The sequence below is a fragment of the Camponotus vicinus genome, unplaced genomic scaffold (genome assembly GCF_025532165.1).
Source record: "Camponotus vicinus isolate PSW18456_S1 unplaced genomic scaffold, iyCamVici1.0 SCAF_8, whole genome shotgun sequence".
NCBI lineage: Eukaryota > Metazoa > Arthropoda > Insecta > Hymenoptera > Formicidae > Camponotus > Camponotus vicinus.
The window spans coordinates 10,850,760-10,868,238 of NW_028141980.1; the positions used below are offsets into that span (position 1 = coordinate 10,850,760).

At 32.3% G+C, this 17,479-nt stretch overlaps 3 protein-coding genes across 12 annotated transcripts in view; 1 reads left to right on the forward strand and 2 right to left on the reverse strand.

The window, feature by feature from the left end:
- LOC145976060 (uncharacterized) overlaps nucleotides 1-17,479 on the forward strand; it is a 48,283-nt gene that overhangs the window by 709 nt on the left and 30,095 nt on the right. For 2 of the 6 annotated variants that reach the window (XR_014440167.1, XM_083106980.1), the window contains exon 2: nucleotides 33-80. Coding sequence is in view for 3 of the 6 variants with exons in the window: in XM_083106980.1 (XP_082963106.1) it covers nucleotides 33-80 (48 nt within the window). In the remaining 3 variants the exon portion in view is untranslated. Of the gene's footprint in view, nucleotides 1-32; nucleotides 81-6,405; nucleotides 6,825-7,046; nucleotides 7,357-17,479 lie in introns of those variants that run through there. The other 4 variants (XM_083106978.1, XR_014440166.1, XR_014440165.1 and 1 more) reach the window with 4 other exon arrangements.
- Nucleotides 1,198-4,092, reverse strand: Prdm13 (PR/SET domain 13). The gene is made up of 3 exons (XM_083106221.1): nucleotides 3,833-4,092; nucleotides 2,939-3,203; nucleotides 1,198-2,408 (listed from the first exon to the last, which is right to left on the reverse strand). The coding sequence occupies exons 1-3, from the start codon at nucleotides 4,058-4,060 to the stop codon at nucleotides 1,549-1,551; spliced, it is 1,353 nt and encodes a 450-aa protein (XP_082962347.1). The 5' UTR covers nucleotides 4,061-4,092; the 3' UTR covers nucleotides 1,198-1,548.
- Rsph3 (Radial spoke head protein 3) lies at nucleotides 8,679-16,380 on the reverse strand. Of its 5 annotated transcripts, none has more exons than XM_083106379.1 (11): nucleotides 16,221-16,380; nucleotides 14,705-15,591; nucleotides 13,953-14,036; nucleotides 12,667-12,748; nucleotides 12,319-12,492; nucleotides 12,076-12,204; nucleotides 11,788-11,991; nucleotides 11,487-11,649; nucleotides 11,218-11,304; nucleotides 10,855-11,049; nucleotides 8,679-9,190 (listed from the first exon to the last, which is right to left on the reverse strand). In XM_083106379.1, the coding sequence occupies exons 2-10, from the start codon at nucleotides 15,487-15,489 to the stop codon at nucleotides 10,859-10,861; spliced, it is 1,899 nt and encodes a 632-aa protein (XP_082962505.1). In that variant the 5' UTR covers nucleotides 15,490-15,591; nucleotides 16,221-16,380; the 3' UTR covers nucleotides 8,679-9,190; nucleotides 10,855-10,858. The 5 variants fall into 5 exon arrangements, with proteins under 5 accessions (XP_082962505.1, XP_082962506.1, XP_082962504.1 ...); XM_083106380.1 differs by lacking the exon at nucleotides 8,679-9,190 and adding an exon at nucleotides 9,594-10,159 and having other exon boundaries at nucleotides 13,953-14,033; XM_083106378.1 differs by lacking the exon at nucleotides 8,679-9,190 and adding an exon at nucleotides 9,594-10,159.

Sequence of the window (17,479 nt, forward strand, 5' to 3'; positions counted from 1 at the left end):
AATTTATCTAACTTGTTTTTCTTCTTTTTTAGCGTTCGAGGGAGGCAGTTAGCAACAACAACCATTATACAACGATATCGGTGAGTGAATTCACTTATTTTGCATGGCTAATTATATAAATACATACAAAATTTGATTATTTATATATCCACAAAAAGTGGGTCGCATATTTGCAAGCAAAAATATCTTTCGTTCATAAAGCTGATTAAATCGCGGTGATTAAATGAATGTATATGTATCGTTTTTAAAAGAAAGAAGAACAATTTCGTATTCATAAATTGATGTGCTTAATTGATGTAACTCTACTTTTAAGAGGTAAATTATTCATATTGTTTGCAAATGCATTTTCTGTTAAGTTATAACTTAACAATTTTATGATACTTTTCATCGGTGCTATCAAAATATAAAATAATATAAAATAATGTAAAGATATTAATGATTAAGATACTAGTGATTAAGAAAGAATAGAAATTGATAATGGGTAGAATTTTTTATTTTTAACATCAACAAAAAATATATTTTTTTTCTGACGGATACAAGAAATTTTTAGTAAAGACAAATCGATTTTTTTCTTCTCTTTTCCAACACTTATATAAATATATTTATAAACAACAAATATATTTATAAACACGTTATATTTATAAACAAGGATGATTTATAGTTTGATTTAAATTATACATATTATTTACAAATGTGTTTTCTGTTAAGTTATAACTTCACAATTTTATCATACCAATTTTTATCGGTGCTATCAAAATATAAAATAATGTAAAAATATTAATGATTAAGAACAGAAATTGATGATGTGTAGAATTTTTTACTTTTAACATCAACAAAATTTTTTTTCTGACTGATGCAAAAAATTTGTGATAAAGACAAAACGATTTTTCAATTTTTTTTAACTTTTTTAACACGTATATAAAGCTATATTTATAAACAAGGATGATTTATAGTTTGATTCAAATTATACATATTATTTGCAAATGTGTTTTCTGTTAAGTTATAACTTTAGTTTTAGCATACTTTTTATCGATGCTATCAAAATATAAAAGAATATAAAATAATGATATAAAATAAAGATATTAATGATTAAGAATAGAAATTGATGATGCGTAGAATTTTTTATTTTTAACATCAACAAAAAATATATTTTTTTCTGACTGATACAAGAAATTTGTAATAAAGACAAATCGGGTTTTTTATTCTTTTTACTTTCTCAACACGTATATAAAGTTATATTTATAAACAAGGGTGATTTATAGTTTGATTCAAGTTATGTACACATCGTTAATTAATATTATTTATAACTAATTACAAAAGTTTTTCCAATGATGAAGAATTAATAATTGCTATAAAATGTGCCGAATAGCGAGAAACAATATTATTTTTATGACTAGCTTTCAAATAATTTTTCCGTCTGTATTTAACATTTTAATATTTACAATCGTTTTCGAGTTTTTCTCGATTTATCGCAAACATCCTCTTTAGCACCGTGAGATAAACGCCTATTATTTGCCAAATGAAAGTCGTTCGCAAAGTTCGCCATTCTTAAATTCCGTCGTTAATTTCGACATCGGAAACATTGCCGTCGTTCTTCTCCGAATGCCAGGAATTTTTATGTCTCTCCAGGTCTCTTCTCCTGACTAGTACCTTGCCGCATATGTCGCATTTGTAACGACTGTCGTCTGTCACGTGTAATCTCACATGCTTGTTAAGATTACTAGGATCTCCGAATCTATGCTCGCAAACCTTGCACGTCAGAGGCTTGTAACCGGTGTGCGTCCTGATGTGAATTCGCAGACCATACTTTCTCGAATAGATTTTGTTGCAGAAGATGCATCTGTATCCTTCGTTGCATTTGCCGATTTCGCTGGCGCGCGTCTCTACTTCCGCAGGATCTGCTTTCTTCCCAGATTCTGCTGTGGGACAGTCGTAGGGCATCCGATCTCGATGCATTAAAACATTGTAAGATCTCAAAATCATGCGACGATCCATTAGGTTCTCGACGGACGATTTGTAAGCCGATGAACTCGGTAAGACTTCTGGTAAAGGATACGTTGGGATCGGCGAGGGATTATTCGAGGACAGGGGTGATAGTCGATTCAATGAACACGGCGAATCGTTCTTCATCGACCGATTCGCTTCCGTCGTTTGTGTCGAATATGATGGAATATTGACCGGTAACGTTATCGGCTTGGATACGGGCAGAGGATTTAACTGGAATGTAAAACTTCTTTCTGAATATTGATTGAAGGATAGGCTTGTTCTCGGAGGACTAACAATTTTATTCGCCAAGAGCGTCCAAATGTAACTGTTGTCCTTCTGATTACAATCTAATACCAAGTGCAGTTTTAGAGGGTTTGGATAGTCGAAACATCTTTTACAAATATGGCACGTGTAGACTTGACCTGTAATTATTTAAAATTGATAAGCAATTAATAAATATCCAGTTTATTTAATATTGCATTTATTATCTTATATTAGTATTATATATTAATGTGCGTAATTTGAAATTATAAGTAGAAATTTTTACTAATATAAAAACGTTTTAATTTTTGATTGCGGCGGTCACTCGAATCGATATAAAATTTAATATCAGTCATATCAGCGCGTAATTAAAATATTTGCATCAAATAAAATTTAATATTTATATAATTGTACTAATATATAATAATGCCAAATAATATAAATGTGTGTATTATTCAATAATTAAAACATATATACATGTATTAGAACTATCGATGCAATTTCATTATAAATAACTATTACAAATTTCATATTTAAAGATCAAACGGAATAACATCGGGAAAAATTGAGTGTGTTGTTATAACATTATTAAGGAAGCGTGTAATAATCATCATCAAAAAGTTATTAAAAATTTACGATTAACAAATTTTCATGGTTGATTACGACTTTGCTTGATAAATTGATCTCATACCTTGAATATCACAATTGGCTGGAGTTAAAAATGGAATGTTTAACATATTTAAAGTGCAATCTGCGAACCACATGAATAATGGCTCTCCTGGAAGTAAATCTTTTATCACTTTTAATATGAGTCCGCTGTTGCTAGTCATAAGTAAAATATTGGCATTTTGAAAATCTGTTGCCAAGGTGATCATCTTTAGCCAATATGACGAACTTATAGGTTCATTAAGGCAATGGAGTCGACTGCCAATGTCAATAATTTCGATGACACTCTGGATCATTAATAATTTTTAATTAAAATTAGAAAATTAAGATTTTGTGAAATATTCTATATTTTTATACGTATATTGAGATTACTCTATTGCAATCATTAAATGCGAAAATTATTCGAAATAAATAAAAATAATAACTCAGAGAAATTTAGTTCATTTAAATGAAATAAAATTTTCACTCATGTTTCACCATGAAATCAAAGTTCAATGTTGTTATTAATAGTTAAATTAAAATTTAAGATTTATTATAATAGTTCATTCCAAAATAAAAAAAGAGAGTTTATTGTAAAAATAATATAAAATAAAAAATTATGTGTATTAGAGTTTTCTTAAATGAATCTTTGCTTCACATTCAAGATATTAAAAAATAAAAACGTCGCAAAATTTATTTTGATCCAGAAATTCATGATTGAATAATGATCATGTTATGATTAAAAATATTAACATGAATAGAAAATTGTTTTTTGATGACAAAAATTCGATAAATTTTTCTGACAGAATCATTTCATCGCAACATATTATTTTCTTCAACTTTTTTATCATTTTGATAAGTCAAATACGTGGAAATGAAAAATTTTTCATTTGGAATATTGAAGTAAAATGCGGAATATGTTTTTTTAATATTCTATATTTTTGCTACATACATTTCGAATGATCGATGTGTTTTTTTGAGGCAACGTATTCACGTCGATAATTTCTGTCGTTGAATTTTCGTTAAGAAGTCCAGCAGCTCGAACGAGCGGTCTGCTCATAAAGAAGTTGGGTCTTTCATTCATGGATAAATTAATATATCTTTGCACTGGGCATTCTTGCACTTGATATCTCTGCATTGGATATCTTTGCACTGAGTGTCCTTGCATCGGATATCTTTGCAATAAACTAGCTCTTTCTAGTCTTTCACTTCTTGTCATCACTGCTTCTGCTTCTGTCACTAAAGGATATGCTATAGGAATTGTAGCTTGATTCATGTTAAAAGAATTTTCTTGTGAAGTTTTTTCTTTGTGCTCTAAAAAGATCGTAAACCTCGATTTTTCTTTTTCTTAAGGTTTTTTCTTTACAAACTATATTTCCAGAAGATGCATCTGGGAGTTGATGATAATTTTTTCTATCACATTAAAAATATCGATATAGTGAAAGTTTCGAAACGTTACACCATAAAATTTCGAAAGAAATACACCACAACATTTTCATATTCGTATTTTTGTCATAACAAAATTTTTTCAAAGTGTACCTTGAATCGTCGAACATTAATGATCTGTATACTAGTCATGGCACCAAGTTAAGATATCAACTAACATAGAGACGATTTCGTGGACGCTTTAAATATGTACTGGGGGTGGTGCCTAATTTTGATCATTGGTGTAGCTGCTGCGTTTTCCCCTCTGTGTTTCTCTGTATGAGTATACATATACGTAATTCTACTTAGGAATCGGTCATAGATGGACCCTTTGGTTGCTTCTGAACCATGTCGTTGGTGCAACCATACAGAATAGGAGGAGCTAGCTGGTCGTGAACTCTTGGGGATATTCTATTTGCTGCAGCAGGTGCTACTTTTTCGCCACGTGATGTTGGATCTTGCATATCGTTAATATATAGGAAAATAACAACAGAAAATTTAAGATACAATATTCTCATTTATGAATAATTAATTTAAATAAATCGTATTGCATTTAAATAAATGCAAGATCTATTTAAATAAATTATTAATATGTAATTAATATCTATAAATAGATTTCGCATTTACATTTATGCAAAATTACAATGCGATTTATTTAAATTAATTATTAATAAATGAGAGCATATATATCTCAATTTTTCTATATATTAATAATATATAGAAAAGTACCACGTGGCAAAAAAGTAGCACTTGCTATAGTAAATAGAAAATCCTCATACAAATATAAGTGAAAATATTATGTGAATTATTATATCTGAAAATTGTTTAAGCTGAAATATACGTTTCACGATAAAATATATCTTCGTAAAAGTAGAGAGAATAGACATCATGCTCCTTGATTACGGTAGTATTATTACAAAGTATGATAAATCAAAATATATTCATTTTTGCGATTTTGACGAAGACATGGCTTGATTCGCGGATCGACAGGACAGCGAACCAGGAGCGGACTTTCAGTACGCCAATAGGGCTATAAAAGCCTCATGTGAAAGGACATTGTTTGGCTCAGCTGCGGCCTACTATGCGTCTCTGTATTACGAGGGATCGGCCGAAAGGTGCATCTGAATCAACGGTTGATTAGGAAATTAAGTGGCTCATTCTTCTCGGTGGTCCGGGCCGTTGATCGCGTAGGCGCGATATCGTATGAATTTGCTTAATCTTTCGTCGATCTTGATGCACTCGGCACGATTGGGCGCGATATCAATACGTATCTCTCTCTTTTTTACATTTACGAGATAGATGATCTCATAAAACGCTTCTCGATGCACATGACACACTTCTCTTTTCAACGACAAGATTAATTATTCACGTGATAATTGAATATCGCAATAATTGAATATCGACGATTAAAGTTACAACATTTTGCGAAGTGAAGGATTTATTTTTTTATTTCACAAATGAATAAATGATTATTATACATGATTTTTTTATCCAATTATTTATTTATAAACATTTCAATGTCTATTTAAAAAAAAAATGGAGTCATATTTAATATATCTCACGAATTACAAATTATTTATGAAGAAACGCGATCGTTTTTAAGTAAGTTTATAACTCGATATGAGATTCATTTTAAATTAAATATATCTTTCATTTTGAAATTATAGCGCATTCTTTAAGAATTTTTTAGGATTATTCTAATTAAATATCTAAAAGTTCGAACTTTTTATTTGAATTGAAAAATAATATAATTAACTCTTTTGATTGATTTTTATATTATAAAAATACTCTTCCACTAAAACAATAAAAAATTGTGATTTTTTTACTGTTAAATTAAACAATTAAAAACAAAATGTTAATTAATAAATTGTTTCTTTTAATATTTTAACATATATAAAAATGTCCACATATATTTAAGATTCAATATTTGAATTTAAAAACTTTTTATCACAGAAGATAAAAGTAAAAAAATACGAATAATTAAATTAAACGTGATATTAAACAAATATATATTAACTCTATATTAAATTACTTCCCTCTCTTAATTATGTTCGATCTTCGAACATAATTCTTCTGAATTCTCCTAAGACAAGCTTTTAAAGCTACGCGTAGCTTACCAGTCTGATCCGGAACCAGAAGAAGGGCATGGTCCTTTCAGGCCGCGGATTTCTTACGGGCGACGTGATTCATCCACGTGTACGATGTCAGAGCAGGGAATGACACGAGTGTTCACAAGCCGCACCATCCCTTGCAACCCCTCTCTGGTCGCTGGAAACTCGAGCACGAGTGTTTCGCCATTCTATCGTGCCCCAAAATGTACGCGGCAAGTGTTCCAGCCCCCCCTTGCACGATTCGTGGGTAGTAAACAGAAGGACGAGAGACTCGGAAACCTTGCCAGTAAAGACATAACTATTGGGGAAGATATCAGAAGGCGGAGAATGGAGAGTGAATTGTACGGAAAATTTACGGAATTTTACATTTATGTATATATATTAAAATGTATTAGAGCCAGTCGTTTAACAATAATATTAAATAATTTAATAAATGAATATATGTTTATGATAATAATTTTTAATTAATTAAGTTTTGTAATAATTTTTAGCAAATAATATCATATCAAGTAGTGGGCAAAATATTATATTTTTCTCGCAGTTTGTTGATAAATTTGTGTCTGTCGCCCGTATCGCGGCGGAGGGTTGTACCCTCTAGTCGTCTCTTTCTAAAATCAGGGTGCAATTCAAAGAACCGCGGAGCCAGCAAGCGCAAGCAAGTGTTTCGCCGTGACCAATGGTCCCCTTGCACGCATGTGTGCGCTTCCCAATGCGATATTAATATCGCGATTATCATCTACGTATTATTGCTGCGTCCCTAGGGTGAGATGCTCAAAATAAGCCCACGCGCGGTAATACCCTCCACGATCTTGTATTCGCGTACCAGGCCGTGCACCAAGTATTCAATGTGACGGTGTACGAGGAGACACAAGTGCATGTCAGTCTTGTATTGGAGAATTGAATCTAATTAATAAAATTTCATTTTTTTATATATTTAAAAGATATAAATATAACGCAAGAAAAGAAACTTTTAAAATATATTTTTAATAGTTTTCTTTAATATATAAATTAATATAAATTTCTTATATATTTTATTATATATTTTATATATTTTATTATAAGAACATATAAAATATTACAATCGATTACATATATATGTTCTCACGTTTTGTTTCAAGATTAAGCATTTGGGATCGAGTTATGGGGTTATTTAAATTTAACCATAAATACACCTCATTATATAAAAATTTTCTATATTATATCATCGTTATCGATAAGTATATTTTGCATATATTTAAAAATGCGTGGACGCGGTCTATGCGTATCGAGTTCGGATTGTCGATGGCAGGAGATGCGTGTGCCATCCTTTTACTACGTAGAAAGGGAACCAATGCTATTGTTTCGCGTCCCTTTACTGCAATTCTGAGTTATGGTCGCCTTTGCGGGGAGGTGGCCATAAAGGTGATTCGTCTCGGTTCTGCAAGTGTCAAAAGTCTATCCCTAATGGTGCCGCACGCGAACGAGACGGCGGCTTATGTATTATTAATATTCGCTGCGAATCGCGTCATCTAGAGCTCTAGCGATTTCTTGTTTATTCAACAATTCCGATAATTTTCATTTTTTCTTATCATTTCATATTATATTACTTTTTACTTCACTTATAGATAGATTCTATATTTATTATATTACTTGAAATATTAAAACAATAATATTTATATCAATGTTGCTAACAATTATTATAATAGTAATAATTACTCAGTCTTGGATAATTTTTATACAAAAATTATACAGAAAAAAATTTAGATGTAACGTATATTTTTAAAGTGTCGCAAATCTGTCTGTGTTGCATTCCATACAAGAGAAAAGTTAAAGTGCATTTCCGCTGTTCACGTGCCACATCGACATATTGCCCTTGTCCGCAGAAACGAGTGCCATGTAACATGACACGTGACCGTCGAATACCCCACAGATATATTCTCTATCCCTGATCACTCGCCCCGCGTTTAAGGCAGTATTTAACCATTAGAAGCTGTTTACTTGATTTTAAGAGTCAATCCAATCTTTGATTGTCTATTCTATAAATATTAAAATACGACAGTCTCATTTTCACTCGAGTGAGTAACCAAGAGAAATAGTTTTTTACAAAATATAAAATTATGTTAAATGTAACAAATTGTACAAGGATTTTTATCGTATATAAGTGAAAATTGTGAAGTTAAATTGAAAAAAAAATGAATAGTAATATATTTTGTTCAAAAGAATATGACTCGCGCTACTTTGTTTATTTTGCGCAATTTAACAATAAAGTATTCTTAAATTCACATGTGTCATATTCGCAGCGAGGAAAAAAATCATGTGGAGATGCAGGTGACACAGCTCACATGACAAAATAATGTCAGATCCCTCGCGGCATATACCGGTCTCGGCCCGGTGCATCTCGGACATCTTTTACCCCCCTTTGGTCTTCCTTTTTCCCCTCCGCGTGGTAGACTGCTCCCCGGAAAACACGACTCACTTGGCACACAAGTTTTGTGCATATAATACTCGGTACGAGAAAGTAGCCCCCTGCTTAATTTAATCCAATACAATATGTTCCCTTGTCTCACCCCGCTCCCTCAGCGTCGCCAGGGGTGAATTAAAGAGGGTGGGTGGCTTTTTAAAACTGTGCCGATCTCAATTCAGCGTGAAACCTCATCCCATTATGATTGATCTAATCCTGATTGGAGCGGACAGGTTTTTTTACTTTTGCGGTGTATCGGTGATCTATGCGTGTCCGTAGATAGATTTCGAAAATGATCTCCCGTCACATAGTATCTGTCATGCTTAAAGTGAACATACAGGCATACTGATGTTAACAATATGTATGTTAACAATGTGAACATATTTTGAAAAATATTATTTTTTCATGAACAAATTTATACAAGAAAAAATTTAAATACATTTCCTTAAATATAATTTTGTCTTGAATTAAATATTTAATATTTATTCATGCAATTAAAAATGTTAATTTTTTCTAGTTTGGATAATTGACGTAAAAATAATAATGAGATTTTTCCTAATCTATAGTACATTTTGAGATTTATATACACAAGTAAAAATATTCGTTTATTCTATCATTACTTTCTTTTTCTGATTTCCTCTATTTAAATTTTCTTTATCCAAAATTTTACTTAATTTATATACTCTGAATTATTATAAATTATACAATTTATACAATTATACAAAATTTAATTTATTAATCACCTTATTAATCCTGCTGGTATTTTCATCTGTTTTTACATTATTCTTATTGATATAATTAATCTACAACACTTGTGGTACTTTATACTGAAAAATTTCTGTTATTTGAAATAATAGTCCAAATAGTAATAGCAAGAACACATTCTATTTTGATGATGTTACATTTGTTATTTTCGACGTAAGAGATATATTTTCAGCTGCGACAATTCTTCAATGCGGATTAGATGTTAATCCATGAAAATCGATTTACCAGAGTCTAAAAGTGATTTTTAAGATACCAACTAGGGGATCTTTTTATCTTGAAATCTCGAGAGAATCATTAAAAAGGTTGCAATTTAATAAACAGGAATAATTCGTGACAAGAAAAATATGTTTTGCTTATAAATTTTGTTTTTATATTTTTATTTATTTAATATATACTTAATTTTTTTGGAGAGAAATATCTTTGAACTGGATCTAACAAATCATAAATTACATCTTGGAATGTAATGAGTTTCTTTAACTGTCTCGAAATCATAGTGCAGCATTATGGATTCCCAAGTCAGTCTAGACTACAAATAGATAAGTGATGAATTATTAACATCACATGTGCGTTTTACGAATAATATATTAATATATATAAAAAGAATATTAAATTTTCTCTTAAAGCAATACGTGTTAAAATTTTCCAATAATGAAAAAATGTGTAATGTTTAAAAATATTATTTTAGAATAAATCGTTCTGAGCGAAAGTTAACTTTTTCTTTACATTATTTCTATGAGAGATTACGCCGCGCTGACTTCGAGAATCGATAATTAATTTCCGATGGATCTTTTGCGTTCTTTCGATAGTTACTGTTTGCGATAGAGATTGCGAGCTTTGCGGTGACCTGTCAGGGGGTGCAAGCGGAGGAGATGGATTTGTTGCACAGCTGTGTACACTGCTTAATGTAGAAGGTACCGGGCTCGGAAATTGCTTTTGTGCTGGTTAAGGTGAATCCCTAAATCCGAAAGCTAACTACGATTTGCTCGTTTTTTAACCGAAGTGCATCATTAACACTTATCGAATTGCGCGATAATGAAAATTATTATCGGATTGTACATATCTCATAAAATATTTACGATCCGTAATTTTCATTTTTACGCCCTGGCTCATTCTCTTAGGGTTTAATTGTATTTAATTTTTTTGTAAGTTTTTTAAAATTCTGATTTAACTATAAATAAAATTTTCGATTTTTATATCGCAAATATATACAAACGTATTTACCATATTAAACCACGTTTTGATTTTCCATCGCAGGTGATTCATAATTCACGAAATTGCTGTCAGTTTCACCTTCTTCTAAATTATCTACGCTTATTACGTCACGCTCATCACGTTTCTTTTCCTTTGAAATATCATATTCTTCACCGAGTTGTCTGTACGTCCGCGCGCGATTTTCCAAAATTTCTCTAATAATTTCTGTAAAAAATTGTACAATTAAATTATTCTATAAATTTATCTCTCTATAAAGTTATATAATTATTATAAAAATCAATCTCTATCCAATCTACTTTATTCTTACATTTCAAATGAAATTTGAGAAAGAATAAATACACTTTTGCCGGTTTACTTTCCGTTCAGCCTTACCCATTAATAATTCTCTGCTTTCAATCATGTTGCCCATCTCCTTTTTAACTTCCTTCATTAACCACGGCATGAAACCTTCTTCGACATCTGCAACAAATCACGATATTCGCAGCAATTTAATATATTATAGATGAAATAAAGAATAAAATAATCCAGGACGAAAAGAAACTTAAACAAAAAATAAAATCGATAAATAAAGAGAAATTAAGAAACCTTTATAGTTAACAAATTCAGAAAAAGTAGTCAGTATTTCTTGCGAGCTCACGAACCGGCCTTGATTTCGTCCAATAAGTAGCCAGACATTTTCAGGCCTTCCAGAACTGCGGGTAAAAGTTCAGCAATGTATCCCGTTAATAATACCGCTGCCGCAACTCGTTCCTCGGTTTCCTGCTGAGTCTTCATCTCTTCTTCGTGTTGTTTCAATCGTCGATCCTGAAATGGATCGAAAACATTTGCTTTTTAATCATTTATGCGCGCGTCTTTCATCTATCTATGATAATATAAAAAAATAGGCGAGTTATTTAAAAGATTGTCGAGATATTAAAAAATTGAAATCCGAGAAAATAGTACCTTTTCTTCTCTACGTCTCCTCTCCTCTTCCGCCAATCGTTGCTCTTCAGCTTTTTCAGCAGCGTGTAATTCATGAAATCTTCTCTGCTGTTCTTTGAGAGTAGCGATTTCTTCTTCTTCTAAAACTTCGATTAGGGCTTGCTCGATAGTCTTGCCTACCAACACCTCGAGAATCGGTTGAACTTCAGTGTCATAATCAAAGAGCTGAAAATATCATAGTAAAAAAATATATTATATACAAATATTATATCTTACAAAATTAGTGTCATGATAAAAAATGTTAAGTACCTCTCCTGGTTCAATTTGAGTGCAAGCATCTTGACCAATCTTGCCGGTATAGTATCTTGGTGGTTCCGGTTTTTCCAAAAAGTAATCGGTTTGTGTGGCTACTTCGGATTCGTCCGGCTTTTCGGCCAGCTTAAATATAATAAATCAATATTAACATTTGAATTTGCGCTTTATTTGTCGAAATGAGAAATAATAATTCATTGCTATAATAAAAAAAATATATATATGCGAATTTTAATTAACCTCCTCGAGAAAGGTTTCGGTTTGAACTGGTTCGTGCTTTCTTCCAGGAACCGGAGGAGGTGAACCCGTCCTCGTAACGAGCGCTCTGCAAGCTTGCATTTGAGCACGTTTCCTCGCCAAGTATCTTCGTCTCGCTTCCGCTTGCCTCGCTGCTATCGATTGTTCCCCATCGATCTAGGCAAATGCGAATTTCATGAATAAAATTAATAAATAAAATTATAAATAAAGTTATAAATAAAATTATAAATAAAATTAATTAAATTGAAATTAAATTGAATTAAATGAAATTAATAAAATGAAAAAAAATTACGATTCTTTTACTTTGAAAGACTCACAAAGAATACTTACTAGAGTAGGAACGGGAGCGAATGTACTTCCGCGAGCCACGCGACGGTCAAACATGATGTTCCCGAAAGGAACCGATTGTTCGCTGCAAAATAACGATCGATTTATAATGAAATGCAGTTTCTAATGGTCACCAAACAAATCTGAAAAAAGCTCAGCTGAGTTTAACATGCTGAGTAATGATTGCTGCAAGACTCGTCGCTCTTGAGCAAACATCGACAAACTTTGCAATAATAAGTTTCTTTGAGATTGTAATAATATATATAAAGTTGTAGTGATTTCTATATACCTAATTTTTTATTAATTGTCTATTTTTTAATTATATTAATTTATTTTAATTTATTTGGACTTTCAAATATTTCGCCAATTTTTTATTAAATCATTTTTGTTGTTTAGTTTTGCCAATATTTTCCAATTTTGAGTCAAGATATATAATAATACGAAATCCAATTGCTCTCTCGATTATTGTCGACGAGTATATACTAACTATATATATATTTATATAAAATAAAACGATTAAAAGATTATGTCACGCTATGCAGCAAATTATAATATATAAAAACGAAATGATTTTTAAATTTGCAACTTGTCATTAAAATTATATTCGTGTCAGATACGATTGTCTGTTCGCATTTAATGAAGCATTTTAATCGCATAGTAATAAAACGATGGTGTCTACGACCCTGCTGCACGCTAATGTTCCGATAACAATCACGACAGTGTCTATCGCAAGCACGGTAAAATTTATTATATATTGATGACATACTTTTACGTGCACAGCACATTTAGATTGGCCTACGTATATTTACAGATGACTGGATAATTTCTTGATAATTTCTCTAAAATTGCTTTTTTATATTTATAGCAGAAAGCAATTGTTAATAGATTTATTTCGTTATCAAAGACATGATAAAATTGTTGTACAGTAAAAAAATCGGACATTTTGTTTAAAAAACGTAATCCTATATCAAATTTATTTATGTTAGTATAGTAATTAATTATGCAAAAAACTCTCTTTGATAATAAAGGAGAAGTAAAGGATAATATTATCGATCATTTTCATGAAATATAATTTTCATTCTATAAGTATTTAAAACGTGGTGCATCAGGAGCGACAATGACTTAAAGAAAGAGAGAGAGAGAAAGAGAGATAATTCAAACACGACCGCAAGCGCACGAGAATAAATCAGACCGACGAGAAGAAAAAAAAAGCGGGGAGAAAGCAGCTGCTATCAAATAAAAGATCAGTGATAAGTGTGGTGCCACTTGGTATAAGGTGTTTTCGTTACCCGCGAAGCGTCGACAGCATATTCATCATGCCCTCGATCGGTGCCAACTTTTTCGGTAAAGCTCGCGGCGCCTGCGGGAATCTGCTAGAAAAACAATTCCCGCTCTTCTTATACGCCCTTTTCCTCCTCTCGAAGTGCCTCTCATCATTTTTCATTCACGCGCTTCAATCGAGCTCATCGCTGCCCGTTGCTTTTTAAGTCAGAAATACCCTCCGCTCTTTCATATCTTTCACATATACACATGCTTATTGAGAAGAAGGTGAAATCTTTTCGCACATTTCTTTCGGCCAGTTTCTTTTGACCGATCGATTATTTCAGCAACAGCTACGTTGTCTTGGGCATCGAATTTTCGGCAGGGATGATATGAAACGAACGTAAGATTCGATATCGCGATTTGCATCTGCGAAAAGGTTCGAGGTCGCATTACCGCAAACCAAATCCACTGGACGGAAGGAGACTTTTCAGGGCCAAAGAGATTATTAATTTTGAACTAGTAAAATTTTTTCCTAGTAAAACATAATTATACCTAAGAAGATATTAAAAAATGATAACCTTTTTATTTTATATAATATATAATTTTAGAAAATTGAGATAAATATTTCTCTAAATGAAAATTTTGTAAAATAAGAGAGCATCATGAATTCCGCTCCTATAAATTGGCTGATTATAAAAAGACAAGGACGACATGCTAATTGAACAGCCAGGACGATGTTCATAACGCGATCGTGCTACATCGCCTCAGCGTCACTTACGGCGGTTCACTCCTCTTGAATCTTCTCGCTCGCTCGTCTAAGATTGAGGCTGTAGCGATGGTAGTGGCGTTCATCATGCCAAGAGAGAAGTCCACGGTAGCCTTGAGGGCAGCCGGACATCTGGCGTTGTGACTACTGTGACGTACCTCCGGTCTCTTGGCCAACGATACTAAGGGTTTAAACCTGCTCTTAACCGAGCATCCGTCTGTCGTTTCTTCATCGGTTCCGCTGGGTGCGATACCGAGTAGGGCCGCCACTTCCGGCGGAGGCATTAGAAATTCTCCTGACCTTACGGTCGTGATAAATGGCTTTTTATGCGGCGAGATAGACTTCTTGGGCGATCTGCGACCTTGCTCGACCTCGGTTTGTTCCTGTATCTTCTTTAATTTCGCATTGAGTATCTCGTTGAAGTCTTCCGTGGATAGGATGATGCTGGGTTTAATTACAGGCGGTCTTTCCTCGTTTAAACTATCCTGACTCTTGCTCTGGTGCTTCTTTCTCAGAGGATTGGTTTGGTTTGATTGTAGGCTAGCCAGAACTAGATGTTCGTTGGATTTACTGATGCGTTTACAGTTATGGAGATTATTCTTTATCGCGTTTTTCATGTTCTTGAGATTGGTGAGTCGTGGCGCGTTTATTTCGTCGTTCTCGTTGATGTGTAGGAGCGGCAGACTCGAGTCCAAGCCATCCTTCTGCAGGATCGTGAAGGCTGGTGGATTCTTCGTCTCATGATCGAAAGATTCTGCGTCTGTCGATGGCGCCAGAGCCGAAATACCGGCTGGCATCCTTTTAATTTCTTTAGACGCACGATTGCGTGGCGGACATCGTGAATCGATCGAAGACAAATAAAATTATGCGATGTGCTTTGCCTTTCAAGCGTGGTTTTCCTTTAAAATTCCAAAAATATTGCTTTTTATTCGAGTCATTTTATTTATTATAGAAAGGGAGATGTGCCTCTCGAAAATCTCAGGTAATTATGGTGTCTATTAATTGCTCATTGATCGTCTGCATTTGTGAAAACATAACGAAGTTCACGCGAGCGTGATGCTCGTAATTATTTCTTGAATTATTCAATCGATTGAGTCACGAGATCTAGCTACAACCAAGTTGGTTTAATTGCGAAATATGAGCAGTAATTTTGCGATAATTTAACGCTCATGGCGAAAAAATATGTTCGTGTGTACTAATCCTGATAAAATAATATATAAAAAAATAAAGATTTTTTGTGCAAATATTATTTAAATGATTAAGAGTATGATAAGATATTATAACATAAACAGCATTATTATCAAGAGAAATTATTCTGCTTTAAAAAATTTTTATTCTTATTAAACAAATTTTAATTTTCGGATGTGCATCGTTTTTCTATAAATATTTTAACGCGTTTGCTATGTAAATCTCATTGTTATGAATAGACAGAGATCATTTTTGCGTATTTATAATATAAAAGAGTTAGAATTGTGCGAAATTATATCGATTTCAATATCCTTGTCAATTAATTTATATCGATACGTACTGCGAAATTCGCGCCGAATCGGCGGCTTTGTTGGTCACGGAAGATCGAGAAGGAAAAATGTAGTCGTTCGTCGAGTACGGTTGCGACATTACTGACCGTTTCGCGGGGGAGTTCAGAGACTGGACAATGTCCTTAGAATCGACCGATATAGACCGCAGTCAGGTTGCACGTATATTCTCACCCCCGCGACTGGCCACTCAATAATGCTGACCACCGCGAATGTTGCGCATGCTTAAGTCCGACAGAGGGTGGAATACGGTGGGTTCCGCTACTCGTCTAGGGAACCTGTCCGGGAACTTGCAAACTTAGCAACACTTCAAGGTGAAATTGCGTATTTGATCGCGGCCGATTTTATCGCGAAAGCTCAACTTATACCTTAAATTAACGATTTAAGCAAATAAAATGTGCGCAATTCTTTTTTAATAAAAGAAATTTTATATATATATATGTGTAACATCGAGTTGAAAACATTGCTCGCAAATAATCTTGACGTCAAGGTTTCTTATCTTTCACAATTCTTTCGAAGATATAACTGATTGCTTTGCTTCATAGTCGTAATAAGTATATGCACGTGATAGAACGATAGGTGAAAATGAATTATGAGATGAGTAAGGCATTTTGTTATCACGCGATTTATGCAAATGTGCATGAAAAATTAGATTTAGAGTATGATCAGGGATAGTATGAATATGGACTATATTTTATGTAACAATATATTACGCTTGCAATAAATTTTTTTTACTTTTAGTTATGTTAAATTACAGTTTTTCAAAGCAATTCTAATTTTCCAAAACACAAATACGTCGTATTTTATATATGATCATATATATGGCAAAATCATTTGCAAAAGTCTCGTTTTCCTAAAGATATATTATCAACATTTTTTAATATTTACTTTTAACATTTATTTATTTCTCTATTTTCTCTATTTATTCTCAACATTTTTTAATATATTTATTTTTAACATATTTATTATTACTCGAGTATTTATTAATTTAATTATATTTACTCTTAGCAAACGAAATTAGTTAAGTAATATGTTATTTTATTTTATTTTACTTTTTTATTTTAGAAAGGTCTCTTAAAGATATCTCGTTTATGAATTTTACAAATAATGTAATTTTATCTTTCTGCAAATTTCATCTATTTTATATCTAGATTTATGATGAGGTATCTTTATCAATAGAGCTTTTAACATATTACAGAAAAATATTAATCTGACGAGGAGGTATCTTTATGAATAAAGCTGTTGATATATT

Coding starts and splice junctions, on each gene's coding strand:
- Prdm13 (XM_083106221.1), bottom strand. CDS start 4,060: ATGCAAGGACACTCAGTGCAAAGATATCCAATGCAGAGATATCAAGTG. Junction 3,204..3,832: donor TTCGAAATGTATGTAGCAAA/AATATAGAATAT, acceptor TTATTAATGATC/CAGAGTGTCATCGAAATTAT. Junction 2,409..2,938: donor AGCCAATTGTGATATTCAAG/GTATGAGATCAA, acceptor AAATAATTACAG/GTCAAGTCTACACGTGCCAT.
- Rsph3 (XM_083106379.1), bottom strand. CDS start 15,489: ATGCCAGCCGGTATTTCGGCTCTGGCGCCATCGACAGACGCAGAATCT. Junction 12,749..13,952: donor ATGCTGTCGACGCTTCGCGG/GTAACGAAAACA, acceptor GTTATTTTGCAG/CGAACAATCGGTTCCTTTCG. Junction 11,305..11,486: donor ATTGGACGAAATCAAGGCCG/GTTCGTGAGCTC, acceptor GATTTGTTGCAG/ATGTCGAAGAAGGTTTCATG.